Raw genomic sequence first — 16,562 nt, forward strand, 5'->3', positions numbered from 1 at the left:
TAGTGGTGTTTAACCCCTTGATGTTCATAGGTTCTGCGTTCAGCATTACCTCGTTTGTTTCTGATAAACCTGCCTTTTTTTTTTAGCTCGTGAGTTGAGCCTTGTGGGAAACCTCCCAGGTGTAAATGTGAAAAGTTATGCAGGATACCTCACCGTGAACAAAACCTATGACAGCAACCTCTTCTTCTGGTTCTTCCCTGCTCAGGTAGGTGTACACAAGGTGTACTATTGCTTTATATTTATATGTAAATCCTGCACATAAGCAAGCATGATACAGTGCATGTAAGCATATAGCACATGGTGTGCCTTAATAGATTAAAAAAAAATATCTGAAAACCTCCGGTTCCAGCGCCATATGGAGCAGAGGTGAGCCGTCCCTGCTCCCACCACCCTCCTCCACCACTGTGCTCCTAAGCCCGCTGCAATTCAGGCCCCCCCCCCCCTCCTGTGTTTCCAAGGAACTCTAGACCCCAAACCCGCTACTCTTCAGTCCCCCACCTGTCACAGGGGGACACAGCAGCCAAGATGGCTGCCACTGAAATCATCTCTACTGACACGGGATCAGCAGAGCCTACAGCAGCCAGAGCCTCCTACTCCTCAGCCTCCGGACCCTGCCTCACCAGCTGGCATTGCCCATGCAGTCAGGCTCAGCGCCTTACGCAGATGGATGATAGGATCTCCTCCTTTGAAGATGACTCATTGGCTGTTTCTGTGGCAGTAGCCCGACTCACCACAGTCCAAAGAGCTCTTCAGGATAAGGTAGACGATCTATATCTGCTAAGTCCATTCCGGAGCACCTAGGCCTGCGACACCCCTGCGCGGTTGAAAGAGCCCACCGTATTGGCTTGCCGTCCGACTCTCACACTAAACCTAGGCCGGTGATTGTCCACTATCTGAACTACGCTGACAAGCAGGCCATCCTTCAGAAATTCCGGCGCACATATGTCTTATCTGTGGATGGACACCATTTGCTCCTGTTCAGACTACTCGATGGAGGTTATGCGACAACGTAAGGCCTTCTCTGCGATCTGCTCCACTTTCTATCACAGGCAGGTTAAATTCACCCTGGCTTATCCCACTGTTCTTCATATCCAGCCAACGGATGGAGAAAGGCTATCCTTCACCTCGCCGATGGAAGCAGAGTAATACCTCAACAATGTCCCTGAAGCAGCCATGGATCAAAGTCCTTCTTGCTCCTCTCCCCCAAGGGGAAATTCCGCCCCCTTCTAGCCTCTCTAAATCTCCCCAAGCTTTCTGGATCCCAGCTAAATGCCTTAAATGCTCCCATTACGCGAGACGACATTTTTGCCACTATTATATACCTGCCCTCGGCTAAAGCTGCTGGACCCGACGGTCTTGGTGCGGAATTCTACAAATTAACTTTGGAATTCATCCCAGACACTCTGCATCACTTCTATAAGGCAATGTGGGAGGATGGCCCTTTTCTCCCGACTGGCTCCCAGGCGCACATTAAGCTCATAACTAAGAAGGTGAAAGACCCACTGCTCCCAGGATCATACTGACCTATTTCTTTAATCAATGTACACACTAAAATGCTTTCCAAAATTGTGGCATCCAGGTTGGCCCTACTGCTTCCTGAAATGCTACATTCGGCCCAATCCGGGTTTGTGCCGGATCGCTCGGCAACGCTTCACATTCGCAAAGTACTATTAGCCCTGGAACATGCTAAAACAAACCCACAGATGGATCTAGCACTTATACCTTTAGATGCCAAAAAAGCCTATGACAACATAAGCTTTGCCTAGCTCTTCATGGTTATGAGGAGGCTTTGTTTTGGGCCCTATTTTGGACTTTCTACAACACATGTACTCCTAGCCCACAGCTGACTTTATTTCCTCGAGCATTCCCTTGACCAAAGGCACTAGGCACCGCTGCCTGCTTTCCCCCCTCCTCTTTAAAATCGCCCTTGAACCTTTGTTCAGATGGCTCAACTCAATGTCGGGGGTTACTGGTGTCACAATTGGTGACCTTACTCTCCGCTCAGCTTTCTTTGCAGATGATATATTACTGTTTTCCTTGGCTCCACCAAAGACTTCCTACTACTTCAGAACCTGTTTGAGACCTTCCATAAATGCTCTGGCCTTAGAATCAATTTTGATAAGAGCGAAGTACTCTCTTTTTCATGCTACTATATCAAAGCGTTGGATTCCTTCCTCTCTTTTTTTGGTATAGCTACTCAATCCATTACATATTTAGGCATCCCGCATTGGCAGATAACCATAGTCTCTCTATTCCCTAAATTACCCTACTTTAATCAACAAGATTGTACAGGAACTGGAGGTCTGGACGTTTCTTCTTCTTTCACTTTTTGGGAGATGTCATCTTTACAAAATTTGGTTTCTTTCACAAGATTGCTCTATCCTTTGCAAACACTCCCTCTTCTGTTAAAACATTCTGATGTTCAGAAGATCCATAGGGCTCTATAGACCTTTCTGTGGCAGCGTATACCGAATATTAGATTTTACAACCTGTCCCGCCTCCTTCATCAGAGTCTTGATTGGATTACTGGTAAATCGCGTTATTCTAACTACTCCCTAGAGGAAGCCCTGGTGTCTCTGCTACACCTTCCAGCAATTCTGCATTCGAACCTCAAGGCCTTCAATTGAATCTCCTGATTAGAGACACAGTACTGACCTGGAGAGAAATGCGGAAACTACTTGGCCTACCACCAAGGATATCTGCCTATTCTTGGAAACCCTATGTTCCCTCTAGCGAGTGAGTATGCAGCATATACCCACTGGTTTCATAGTGAACTTAATAAAGTCATATCTATCTTTTGATGACACCAAAACGTTCCTTCCAGTCCTTTTCAGTACTAGCTGCCAAGTACTCCATACCAGGATCTCATATCTTTCACTACTATCAGCTGGTGACTTTCCTATGGACGTGCTATTCTCCAAAACATCCCTTCCAGCGCTCCTTTATAGAAACTCTCCTACGTCAGGATAACTATTCCATCTCTGCAATTTACTCTCATCTAATCTCACACCAGTCTGCAAAGTACCATCTTACTCCTTTTAAGCCATGGACTCCCTTACTGTTTACTGACTATGCTTCGGACAAAATATTGTTGGGATGCCGGAAAATCTCTTCACTCATCCTCTTCGAAACATGGCAGGAAACTCAGTTGTGCTTTAAAAATGTCCTGCTTGTCATATCTTTGCAGCTTCCAGATAATTGTACCTACATTGCTCAGCATAAACGAGTACACCCAAACAGATTTGTCAGAAAACCTTTACTTTCCTTTTCAGAATCAAAATTTTTCTATGAGACACTATATTACAAAATACTCCCATAAATGCGGGCCATTGATGGCAAACAAGGTTTGTTAATTTGCACACACAGAAAAGTATTTTTCCTAACAAACTTATTCAAGACCATGTTGCAAAAATGAATACACCCCAATGAAAGTCTTAGGAGCAAAGCTAAATTTTAGAGAACAAAATCCTAATTAACAAGAATTCAACTACAGGTGAGTCTAATTATTCATTAAACAGGTGTCCAACAGACAGTTGATTATAAAAGGGCGTTACTTTACAGAAAACCCCTTCCCATTTCATGCTGTCAGCAATGGCACCAGGCCTGAGAAATAAAATAATTTATTTACATAAGAAAGGTGAAGGCAACAAGATCAGCAAAGCTTTACTTATCAGACAGAATACTGTAGCAAAAGTGACACAAAAATTTAACAAAGAAGGAACTGCAACCATCTCAGACATCCAGGCCATCCATGGAAGGTAACCCCTCCACAGGAGCGTCTTCTGATAAGGGTTGAAGAAAATTACCATGCAAGTTCACTGTAGTTGGCTAAAGAATCAGAAAGGCACAGTGGGGTGAGTGTTTCCTGTGACACGATACTGCGTACACTGCAGAGGAATGGCTTGCATGGGTGTCATCCATGAAGGAAGCCTCTTCTGAAGCCGATGCACAAAAAAGCCCACCTAGAATTTGCCTGTGCCCATGCTGAAAAAGCAGAAGACTACTAGGACTCTGTACCCTGGAGTGATGAGCCCAATATAAATGTTTTTGGAACTGATGGCTTCAAAACTGTTTGGCTTCACAAAGGTGAGGAGTACAAAGTAAAATGCATGGTGCCTACAGTGAAATAGTGGTGGCAGTGTCCTTCTGTGGGGCTGCATGAGTGCTGATGCCGGGGAACTGCATTTCATTGATGGTATCATGAATTCACAGATGTACTGCTCTATTAAAAGAGAAGATGCTACCATCACTCCGTGCCCTTGGTCTTAGTGCACTTTTCCAACATGACAATGACACAAAACACACATCAAAGGTCACTGTTGCATTTCTGAAGGAGGACAGGGTGAAAGTGATTCAGTGGCCAAGTATGTCTCCTGATCTGAACACAATAGAACACCTATGGGAAATTCTGAAGAGACAAGTTGAGCATCACTCTCCATCCAGCATCCAGGCTCTGAAAGAGGCCGTTCTTGAAGAATGGAGAAAGATAGATGTTGCAATATGTCGCCGGCTTGTTCATTCCATGCCTAGAAGACTTTGTGCTAGCCTTACAAATCGTGGAGATCATACAAAATATTTAGGTGTAGTAGTGTTTGTTGTGGGGTGTATTCATTTTTGCATGAACTAAGTTGAGTAAAACTGAAGATTTTGCAATCTAAGTTGTATTATTAACCTTACTTTCATGTAATCAGCTAAACAAATGTTCTATAAAACTCAGTTCTGTCAAAATTTTGGAAATTGTTCTTGTACAAAATAAAATCTATATAACTAACACCCACACCTTTTTTAAATGCACCTAAATCACGCAATTCATCTACAATGCACCGAAACACATTACACCAAAAATGTGAACCACGCTGGGGACAACATTGAGAAAGCAGGCAGTAAACCCTAAATTTAAAATATTCCTGTTACAAGCTTGCTCCTAATCCAAAGGGGACTCATGTTCGTATTTATTACTTTGATAGTGTTTTTGATTTCTCTAACACAGCCTTTCATCCAGGATGCCTTCAGGCTCCTTTAGGGGTGCCTTGGCAAAATGCCTTAAAATTGCCCCAAAATTGTGTACAAGCCAGCAGGTGGATCAATCCTGCCTTTCAGTACACAAAGCCACAGGTTTTCATTATGCACTTTTCTGACCTTCTATCTCCCGGCATCCTAACAACCAATGACATCAGTTGAGGAGGAGAATGTCGGGTGCATGCTCATCATCCTTTTTTGGCGTTCCCCTGCCTCTCTCTGTCAGCATTGGGGTCACATTAGCAGAGTAAGGGAGAGAAAATGAGAGACTCACTGGAATACTCTGTACCAGTGGGCAAATGTATATTTGCTTTGCAAGAATAAATCACTCTAACGCTGGATGTACTATGTGTGTGGATATGTGTAGAATAGTTTTTCACATTTTAGAATGGGGTGCCTTGAGGTTATCCATAATTTTAAAGGGTGCCTTGACTGAAAAAAGAATGAGGCGCTGCAATAGCACAGTTGGTACAGTATGTACACTAGATGGTGCTGTATAGCAGTGAAATTAGTCTTCCTATCATACATGTGCATAGTCTGATGATTTGAAAATGGTCATGTATTATCCTTTAATAAAATGTACCTTGGTCAAATATACACATCTTGCATGCCTTGCATTGATCCCCTTGCATGCCTTGTGAAAAATTGCTCGATATTTTTCCCCCCCGCTATGGACACAGTCAGCGTTACATAGTTATTCTGGCTAAAAATCCAGTTCAACCATTAAAAAAAAAAACAAAAAAGTTTATAATCCTACACCCACAGTTGATCCAGAGGAAGGCAAAAAAACCCCTCCAACAAGACCTGATCAATTTTGCTGCTGCAGGGGAAAAAATTCCTTCTTGTTCCCCGGAGAGGCAATCGGATATTCCCCGGATCAACTTTACCTATAAATGTTATATTCTGTGTATCTAGGAAATAATCCAGGCCTTTTTTAAAGCAATCCACTGAGCTGGCCAGAACCAACTCTTGAGGGAGTCCATTCCACAGTTTCCTAGCTCTTACCATGAAGAAACCTTTCCGTGTTTTGGATATTGCATTTCTTTTCCTCCAGACGTAAAGAGTGCCCCCTTGTCCTCTGTGATGACCTCAGGGTGAATAGCTCTACACGGAGTTCACTATATGAACCACTGATGTATTTATACATGTTGATTATATCCCCCCTTAATCTCCTCTTCTCAAGAGAGAATAAATTGACTGATGAAGGAATCTCTCCCACACTGCTATTGTGTCCTGTCCACAGGGGACCTTCCCCACCTGCAGAGATACAATGGACAAAAGAAAAAACTGACAGGCTGGTTGTACTGAAGTGGATCAGTGTCGGCTGATTCAAAAACCTTCTCTGATTTTTGTTGTTTCCCCTAAAATAACCTAGCACAGGAGAAGTTTGCACCTCCCTTCTTACCTTTTACAGAGCAAAAGTTAGTGTGGTCCTGCAACATTTCTGCATCAGTCATTCAATGTGATGGGCAGCTGCAAAGATCAATAGTTTTGTACTTTTTGTGTGTGTGGTTTTTTTTTTTTTTTTTTTTTTTTTTTTTTTTTCTCTATGCAGTTATGACTTGCATACAACTGCAGCTGCCTATAAGGCTAGGTTCACACCTATGCAGTTTGTGTTCTGTTTCTGCAGTGCTCTTTGCATTTTTGCACATGCTTTTTTGATGCGTTTTTTTTTTTTTTTTTCAACTTGTTGCTGGGCAGAATAAAATGCAAAACACGTAAAAAACACACTACGTGCTTTTCTGCAGCGTCTCCATTGAAGTCTGTAGAACCAAAAACGCAATGTTTTACATTAAAGAATAAAAAGCCCCTTACCCTTTCCAAAAAACGCACCGGGTAAAAATGTAGAGATGTGAACCTGTCCCATAGGAAATGATGTTAAATAGACTGCTGTGCATTTCTGCAAAACTCAGCAGAAAACGCATAGGTGTGAAGCTAGACTAACTCTGGATCTACTGATCAGTTTTAGCCCTAGTTCACACTGTCCCATCGCATGTGATTCGCACAGGAATTCAGTCCCATCACATGTGATTCTGTGCAGTGCGATTATACCCATGTGATCTGATTCAGGCAATCGCACTTCATTTTGCAACCTGCTTTGGGGATGTTAAGTTTTAATTGACACCTGCAGCAGATCACATGAGCACAGTACAATTGCGATGCATTAAACACGGCACTTCCTGGGTGTTTCCTGCATCACATTAGTGTGAACTGGGCTTGAGAGCCAACTTTCAATAAAGATACCTCTGCTTTATAGTTTTTACATCATACTGTATGTTGAGTTCTAATGTACTCATACAGTCAGTCATACAGTTTTACTTACTAGGCAGTACAGAAACTTGGCAACTCCCTGTAAATAAAAGATGAAGCTGTAATCTGTTTTTACAAAACAATGAGTGAAAGGCTTTTTGGAGGCTGGCCAGCTGAACATCTCAGAACGTTTTCATGACTGCAAGATTTTTAGATGTTTGAAATCTCTTAGTTCAGGCCAGTCCTGTTTTCGCTCTTTCTTTTTAGCAAACATTTCGGAAGTTATGTCAAAATAGTGAAACCTGAGTGGATGTTCTTTATACTGCACAAGACATCTACCGTATATAAAAAAAAAAAAAAGTCCAGTATTTTAAAGACGTCTGCTTTAGTTTCTAAGCAGGTTAATCCATCTCAAGACTGTTCGAGTAAACGTTGCTTTAAATGCTAAGCTGTCCCTTCTTTGGCATAGCTAACATTCTCTGTTCCTCTATGCATACTGTAAACATTTTGCATGACTTGCTGTATAGCCATGTGCTAAAATATAGTAATCCTTGTTTTATCCAAATTGTATTTTCTTCCTATTTGATTACATATAGGTTAACCCAGACACAGCTCCAGTGTTGCTTTGGCTTCAGGGAGGACCTGGTGGAACGTCTATGTTTGGTCTCTTTGTGGAGCATGGACCCTATGTAGTCACACAGAACCTCACATGTAAGTAAACATAATCAAGTTTTACAAAATCCCTAAAGATGAGGGGGCAGAGGGCAGAAAAACCATGGAAAAATTGGGATTTTAAGGTTGCAATCAAATAGAAACCAAAAATAATAAAAAATACTGTTGGGGACCTTAGATTGTACGCCCCTTGAGGGTTAGGGACTGATGTGAATGTACTAAATAAATATTACAATGTAAAGCGCTGCATAAATTGACGGCGCTTTAAGTACCTAAAATAAATAAGTGTTGAAGTGTATAAAGATCGACACGTTTCGCCCCTAAGGAGGGCTTCTTTAGGATCCACTTCATTATTGCAGCATAAGTGCTTGTGTAACTAAAACAATATAATAAAAAAATGAAATACAAAACAAAAACATATAAATGAAAATATATACACAAACATTACAATGGTTACAATATCAGATGAAAGTTGAATCAGCATAGGAGCCCCAAATGAATTAAAATAAAAGAGAAAAGGGGGGCAGAAGGGGAAGCCCCTCTCCCTGAACACCCCCCCCCTTTTTTTTTTTTTTTTTTTTTTTTTTTTTTTTTTTTTTTCCCCCCTCTGGTCAAAAAAAAACTATTTTTCATACAAATTTTACTCCAACTTTCCCTAGCTTGCAATATCCATATTATCCTCACCAGTTTGGCAGCACACCAGGTACCTAAAGCCTTTCCACCCAAATCTTTGGAAATATATTTACTATTGGTTCACAGCTATGTGGGTGGTGTGTTTTTGTTTGTGTTTTTTTTTTTTAGTGCGTTTTGCAGAAACACACTACTGTCCATTTAGCATGATTTCCTATGGATCTAGTTCACATCTGTGTTTTGAGCCTGTGCATTTTTTTTGGAAAGAGTCAGGGACTATTTTCACACAGCAGATTGCATTTTGTGTGTAATAGTCTTCAATGGACCTGCACCAAAATACAAGTTAAATTTTTGTAATGCATTCTGCGTTTTTTGGCTAATAGGAATGTAAGACAGTTCTATTCATGTAGTGTGACTTTTATGCGACTTTACATTCACTGGCACTCACGTCGCATCAAAGTAGTGCAGGAACTTTGTGTCCATAGTCGCATGTTAGGGTTAAATGTTAAGGTTAGTGATAATTGTTAGGGTTAGAACACATCTGTAACGATTACCTCTAACTCAAACTTTAACCCTAATATGCGACTTTGGACACGTAAAGGTTCCTGCACTACTTTGATGCAACTTTGTTGTAACTTTTATACTACTTTGATGCTGCTTGAGTGCCAGAGAGTGTAAAGTCACATCAAAGTCACACTATGTGAACAGAACTGTCATACTTTCCTAATAGCCAAAAAAAAAGCACAACGCGTCAAATGCACCAGAAAAACACATCAACTGCAACCTGCATAGATGTAAACCTAGCCTTAAAGCTTCCACATGCTGAAAAGTTAACAGCTATAGTCTCAAATTCAAAATGACTGCTGATATCTATTCCCCAACAGTCAGCAGATGTTTGAAATATCTGTTTTTGTGCCACAATCTCAAATTATTTGTTTAAAAAAAAACAAAACAAAGTTACACTTACCGGTAATGTATTTTCTTAGAAGTCTTTCAGGACAGCACCGGTTCCCACCCTGATATGTGATGGTTTATCCTACCTGGTTTCAACACAGGAGCTACTATAATTTTCTGTTCTATTTTGTGGTATTTTCTTGTGTCTCCCTAGCTGGCCAGAGTTTCTCGTGAAGAACTGAGGAGTTGGCAGGGGAGCTTATTATTTAAAGGGGGCTGATGCTGTGTTTACTGTGAATGGAGGAGCCACGGGGTCTCAGGTGGTTGTCCTGAAAGACTCCAGGAAAAGACGTTACCAATAAGTATAACTTTGGATTTCGATCCTCCTCCCTCCACACTGCCAAACAAGCCTACTTTCTGACCCTCATCAATGCCCTCTCCTCCAATCCTCGTCGGCTCTTCTCCACTTTCAACTCTCTACTCTCTCCGCCCCCACCTCCACCCAGTACCTCACTCACCGCCCTCGAGCTTGCCAATCACTTAAAAAATAAGATTGACGCTATTCGCAGGGACATCACTGCTGCTCAGACCTCCACCCCACCTACCTCCTCTCACACAGCAACCCCCTCAACACCCCTCCCCCTTGGCCTCACCACTGTTCAGACCTCCACCCATCTAACATCCATCTAACCAAGTCGAACATCCCTCACACAGTAGCCACTACAACACTCCATTCCTTTGACCCCACCACCACTGAGGAGGTTACCAAGGTCTTCTCTGAAGCCCGCCTCATCACCTGCCCCCTCGATCATTTCCCCTCACAACTCCTACGATCTCCCTACTCCTCCATCCTACGCTCCCTAACCCACATCTTTAATCTCTCCCTCTCTGAAGCACGCACACATCACTCCCATACTTAAAAAGCCCTCCCTGGACCCCACCGACCCGAACAACCTTAGACCCATCTCCCTGCTGCCATTTACAGCCAAACTCCTTGAGCGCTTAGTCTATGCTTGCCTAAGCTTCCACCTTAATGAAAACAACCTCCTCGACCCCCTACAGTCCGGCTTCTGTCCCCTACACTCCACCGAAACCGCCTTACTCAAACTCACAAACAACCTGCTAACTGCTCCTACTCCTCGACCTCTCTGCGGCGTTCGACACAGTCGACCACCCCCTCCTCCTCAAGAAACTACACTCCCTTGGCCTCAGAGACTCCGCTCTCTCCTGGCTCTCATCCTACCTATCACAACGCTCCTTCAGCATTACCTATAACACTACCACCTCCCCCCCCCCACTCCCCCTCTCTGTTGGGCTTCCTCAAGGCTCTGTCCTCGAGCCCCTTCTCTTCTCCATCTACACCTCCTCCCTTGGCCAACTGATATACTCTCATGGCTTCAACTACCACCTCTATGCCGACGACATGCAAATCTATCTCTCGACCCCTTGCCTCACCCCTTCAGTCTCCGCCCAAATCACCAGCCTACTGAACAACATATCAGATTGGATGTCGCACCACTCCCTTAAACTGAACCTCTCCAAAACTGAGCTCCTAGTCTCCCCCCAATGACTTCTCCATCACGTCCAACCATGCCACCATCAAACCCACCCCGCAAGCCAGAGTACTTGGTGTCATACTAGACTCCAATCTATCCTTCCAGCCCCAAGTCCAATCGCTAACAAACTCCTGCAGACTCCACCTCCACAACATCGCCAAAATACGCCCATTCCTAACCCTAGAAACTACTAAGCAGCTCATCTACTCCCTCATCATATCACGACTCGATTACTGCAACTCCTTCCTCACTGGCCTGCCTCACAACAGGCTATCCCCACTTCAGTCAATCCTGAATACGGCGGCCAGACTGCCCAACGGATCAAATTCAAACTGCTAACACTGACGTACAAAGCTGTCCATAGTTCTGCCCAAAACTACATCACCGACCTAATATCCAAATACCACCCAAAACAAACTCTCCGCTCTTCACAAGACCTCCTTCTCTCTAGTTCCCTGATCTCCTCCTCCCATGCCCGCCTCCAGGACTTCTCCAGGGCATCACCCATCCTCTGGAACTCCCTACCCCAATCCATCAGATTATCACCCACTCTCCTCTCCTTTAGGCGCACCCTAAAAACCCACCTCTTCAGGGAAGCCTACCCCTCCCTCTAACTGCCGATCTCCTCCACTCTTCCTACCACTCCATCCCCCACAGTTTTTCCTCCCGTACCAATATCCCTTCCCTCCTAGATTGTAAGCTCCAAGGAGCAGGGTCCTCAAACCCCTCGTGTATCGCACTGTATTGTTGTTGTACGGTCTCATGTATTGTCCCCCATTGTAATGTACAGCGCTGAGCGAACTGTTGGCGCTTTATAAATACTGTATAATAATAGTAATCGTAAATCCATCCCAATAATTGTTAAAGTCAATGGATCACCACGGAAACCAGGCAACCAGCATTTTTAGAAGGTTCCTCTGTGGCAGTTTTGGTATCCTTTCAGTACAGGTTTTCTTTAAAGTTGTTTAACTAAAAGTATTGTAAAGTAACTCTTGTGTATTAGCCCTAAAGGATTATAATATAGTCCAACAAGTCACAAGTGCAGTTTCCAAATTCAATTAATGCTTCTCACATTCCAAAACATGCAAAGGTCATGATAAAACATGAGCAGTGATCCACAGTAGAATTTATTTGTGGATTTTTGAGTTCATGGCTTGAGCTGAATCTGGTGTTTTTGTAGAAACAGCTGTGCCGTGTCAGTTTTATTTTCCTTGTATTTTTGTTTATGACTGACCACATGTTCTTGTGTCCTTATAGTGGTTCATCGGGAATTTTCCTGGACAAACAAATATTCAATGCTGTATATAGATAATCCCGTAAGTCTTGCCTTCTAAAGTAAATAACTTGTATGCTGTCTTAATTAAAGCTGAACTCCAGGCAGAGAAGCCTAAAAAAGTGACACTAAACAATATCCTTATTATTCAAACAAAAAAAAATCCATGCACATGCAATCCTTAATAGTTCTGTAATCTGTTTTTCATTTTGTGTTTTCCTGCCACTTTGTGATGTCCTCTGTGAGCTCCTGAACCTCTCCTTTCCCCCCACGTGTACTGCTCTATGCACACTATAAGTGCCAAAAGAGAAAAGAGATTTTGAGTTGAGACATGCTTGAATAGAATTTTTTTTTTTAAATTAGAGTTTAGTGTCATTTGCACATGTTCATTAAAAATATTAAAAGTGTATTTTTAAAAGTAACCACTGCAATGTGACTTGGTATCTGTCTCTTGCAATTTCCTGTATATGGGAGCCTAGCCTGGGAGGAGGAGAAGCAGCTCCAGGAGCCAATCAGTTGTGTTTCTGTGCTTGTGCTAACTTTGAACCCGCTGACAGGAGGAGAGAGCAGAGTAACGGGGAGTTGAGCTCATCTGTTTCCTGCATCCCCTTATCTGCCCAATCCCAGGCTGGGGAAAAAGACTAGATCTAGTTATATTACTTAACTGCAGTAGACAGACTGACTGTTCTGTCTAGCAGAGATTTGTAAATCTCAGGAATAAATGGGGGGAACAAAATACATTGCTTTGACATTTATTTAATCCGCTTTATTTTGCAGTTTGCCTTGAGTTCAACTTTAAAGTTCACCTCAATTAAAAATCATCAAGGAATCGAACAAATACAATTCTTTATAATGTAAAATAATTATATAGTAAGGCAGCCTTATTGGAAGAAGGCGACACTTGTTTGTTCTGGTCTTATAAGGTCTCTTAAGGGGGGTGAGAATACAAAATTTGAATTGGGGGGGGGGGGGGGGGAAAGTACATCTGGAAATTCATGGTTTCAATTTTTGAAAGAGATTGATGCAAATACTACAGGTAGTTAATTTTCTGATGCCCATTTCAAAGTAAACTGCTATTTTTGGGTAGCTTTGGCTAAACGAATTTTAAGAAAATGTACTTTTACAAGAACAAAACTTACCAAATCTCCCTGTGCTGTACAGTAAGCACTCTTTGGCACCCGTACTTATTTCTGATGATCTGCTTGCCCCAATGCCCTACAAAGCTCTGTTTTAAAAAACAATTTTTCAACTCTGGCCCTGAGCGGTGCCTTGTAGGCGGGCCGGGAAGAAGTAGGCATGTACTATACCCAGAAGTAACTAGATTTCCAGGCACTGATGGCTCTCAGAGCAGTGGGCATTAGTGGTTATTACAGGTATTGGAGGGTGCCAACTGTACAGCATGGAAGGGGTGAGTTTTTACAGATGTTTTATCTCTTTCTACAATACAGGACACAGACGACTTAAAATCTTAACCATGGGATATATGCTGCCATCTACAGGAGAGAATACTGTCAAAGTTGTTAGGACAGCTTATATAACATCCCACTTTTTTGCTAGTGACCTTAGTAAAGGAGAGCTTGGGCATCCCTTGACCTTATCTCTAGCCACCATCCCCTCCCTCCTAGATTGTAAGCTCGAAAGAGCAGGGCCCTCAATCCCTTCATGTTTTGCATTGTATTGGTATTGTTCTGTCACATGTTCTGTCCCCCTTTGTAATGTACAGCGCTGAGCGAACTATTGGCGCTTTATAAATACTGTATAATAATAATAATAGCCAAACATCAAACTTGAGAACTTGAGTTTTTTTTTTTTTTACTCCATTGAGCTGCAAGCTGGGTTATTCAAACCCTGCAGGCTGTTTTTTGTTCAAGTGAGCTGTGGGATAGGGGTGACCCAGCCCACAGCTCATTGGAGTAAAGCGTGTGAGTTAGGACTTTTGTCTAGAGATCAGTTCAGAGAAATCCTGAGGTCATCACTAGGCCTTTTGCCAGCCTGTTGGCAAGGTGATTCAATCCTCTTTGAATTTTGGAAATGTAATCGCCTATTTTTAAGCGTGTAGGCATTATTTGTGTGATGACCACTCTTCAACCCCAAGTTGTATTGCTTAGGGACTTCTCAAGGTCTATGATTAAAAGACCTTGTGTCCTGTACTATACAATTCAGAAATGGGGATTGTCGACTTACCTGTAAAATACTTTGCTTGGAGTACAACATAGGACACAGGCCACCCTCCACTTTTGTCCTGATGTTTCCCTTTAATTTCTTAGTAAAAATCGAAGTATTGCTGTGAGCCGGAGAGGTTATATGGGCTGTCCTAAGTGCTTTCTTTTGCCATTGTCCTCACTTGAAGGTGACAAAATTAAAAGCAGCCCAGGTCCTGTACAGTACTCCATGAAAAGGATTTTTACAGGCAAGTCAAAAATCCCTACCCTCTGTTGTGAAGTGGGCAAACTGTGGAAAGTGATTGTTACTGTTAAGGATGAACTTTTCAACATTATTGTGTCTGTCAAAATAAATGCTCATATAATAGTTTGAGCAGAATACCACATGTGGTGCCAAGTCCAAACAAATGAATCCTATAGTTATTGCTGACTGTTAGGGATATACCATCAATCCATAGTACAGGGAACAAAGCAAATTACCCAAAATACTGCATGGAACAAGAGCGTGAGGTCCACTGTTTTAGATTGTTGCCCCCTTGTTCAGACGGCCTCCCTGCTTAAACTACTTAACAAATATTTGATTTTATAAGGTGTTCTAGTTTGATACATTTATTTAATAATTGCTGTACAGGACCGCTGGAGATTGTAGTGCTGTTGGGAGCTATCCCGTTGGCTGGTTAATTCTTGCTAATTTACTAATGTTCTCTACTGACACTCAGCACTATGATTGTGCCACACTATGCTGCCCACAGAAAGTAATTATCAACTTGCCTGGTCATGCAATGAGTAGTGGATGAGCTTGCCGTGTGAAAAGGGAACACCCAGAAAACTAATCTTTGGAAAATTTATACGGAATACCACCAGTGCAGGTGTTAATCACATATATGTAGTAATATCATAATATATATTGTAATAGTGGGCACTTAAAATCTGAACACCAAAGTGTATTTATTAAGTTGGATTTCTAATGCTTCTCCATGCAGTATAGGTAGTAAGTATTAATTTTTGAAGGTCCCTTTGTAGCGTTTAAAAATGTAACAGATAATCATTGTTAGTGCTTTTTGACATCAACCTTTTTAATTTTCATTCTGGATAATAGAGCAATTAAATATCATTTTTTTTAGTTGTGTTTTTAGAGGTATACATTAATTATCAAAGTTGTAGAAGATATGATGCAGTGAAATATTGTGTTCATACAGTATATACATATTCATGGATGTGCATTTTTTTTTTTTAAATCTGTGTCACAGTCCCATTAGCAGAGGCTTGACTCATAAGCTTAAATTAAGAAATGTTTTAGTAAATGTTTTTATTTCATGCATGCAGTAATTTATCGTTATTTTGTGCAAGGTTGGGACAGGCTTCAGCTTCACAGGAAATGATAGAGGTTATGCAGTGAATCAAGATGATGTGGCAAGAGATCTGTACAGGTGTGTGCTTTAATCCTATTCCTTTTTATGCATGAAAAATGTGTTTTTACCACAATATTTGCTTCAGAAACACTATTTTCTGACCTTTCGTTAATGTATATATGTGACTATATATAGGCTCATTCACATTGGCATAGCCAGTTTATCAAGGTCTGTGCACCTATCCCTCCATACCTGTCAGTATCCCACAAAGTTACTAGAAATGCAATGTAAATACTACTCAGAAATATAGAAATAAAAAGTGCTCATTGAGCCACTTGTCTGTGGCTTAGTATTTGTAGACTCTGCAGTCTCCAGAGCAGGGGGGGGACCTCACCAGGGTCCCTGCAGGCTGACACATTTCAAAGGAATCTCCTTTATCAGAGACATGCTGAGTCTAGAAGTACTTAGGTGAGTGATCATGCACCAGGCTAGTGTGCCCTCTTTTATTCATTTTTATAGTGACTACAGGACATCCCCAGTCCTAGAGGGCAGCAAGGCCTGAAGTGATCACACATGTAAAGTGGAGTACCATTCACAATCTTTTGAGCCCTTACACTTATGCGCAGGGGATTAGTGTTGCTGTTGGTGATACCTGTCAATGTTGTCTGTGCAGGTCAGTCTATATACGTGATGTGTACCGATTCACATCCTATAGGTCACCATTCACATTATAATGGCTCTACATGTTGTGTGG

General features: G+C 42.0%; 1 protein-coding gene across 1 annotated transcript in view; it reads left to right on the forward strand.

The window, feature by feature from the left end:
* Positions 1–16,562, forward strand: part of CPVL (carboxypeptidase vitellogenic like) — a 144,820-nt gene that overhangs the window by 11,260 nt on the left and 116,998 nt on the right. The window contains exons 3-6 of the mRNA XM_089669881.1: positions 87–205; positions 7,866–7,980; positions 12,279–12,337; positions 15,807–15,886. Of these exons, the coding sequence (XP_089526007.1) occupies positions 87–205; positions 7,866–7,980; positions 12,279–12,337; positions 15,807–15,886 (373 nt within the window). The remainder of the gene's footprint in view (positions 1–86; positions 206–7,865; positions 7,981–12,278; positions 12,338–15,806; positions 15,887–16,562) is intronic.

Source organism: Staurois parvus, unplaced genomic scaffold, assembly GCF_062004578.1.
Source record: "Staurois parvus isolate SC_StPar_1 unplaced genomic scaffold, SC_StPar_1.0 ptg000082l, whole genome shotgun sequence".
NCBI lineage: Eukaryota > Metazoa > Chordata > Amphibia > Anura > Ranidae > Staurois > Staurois parvus.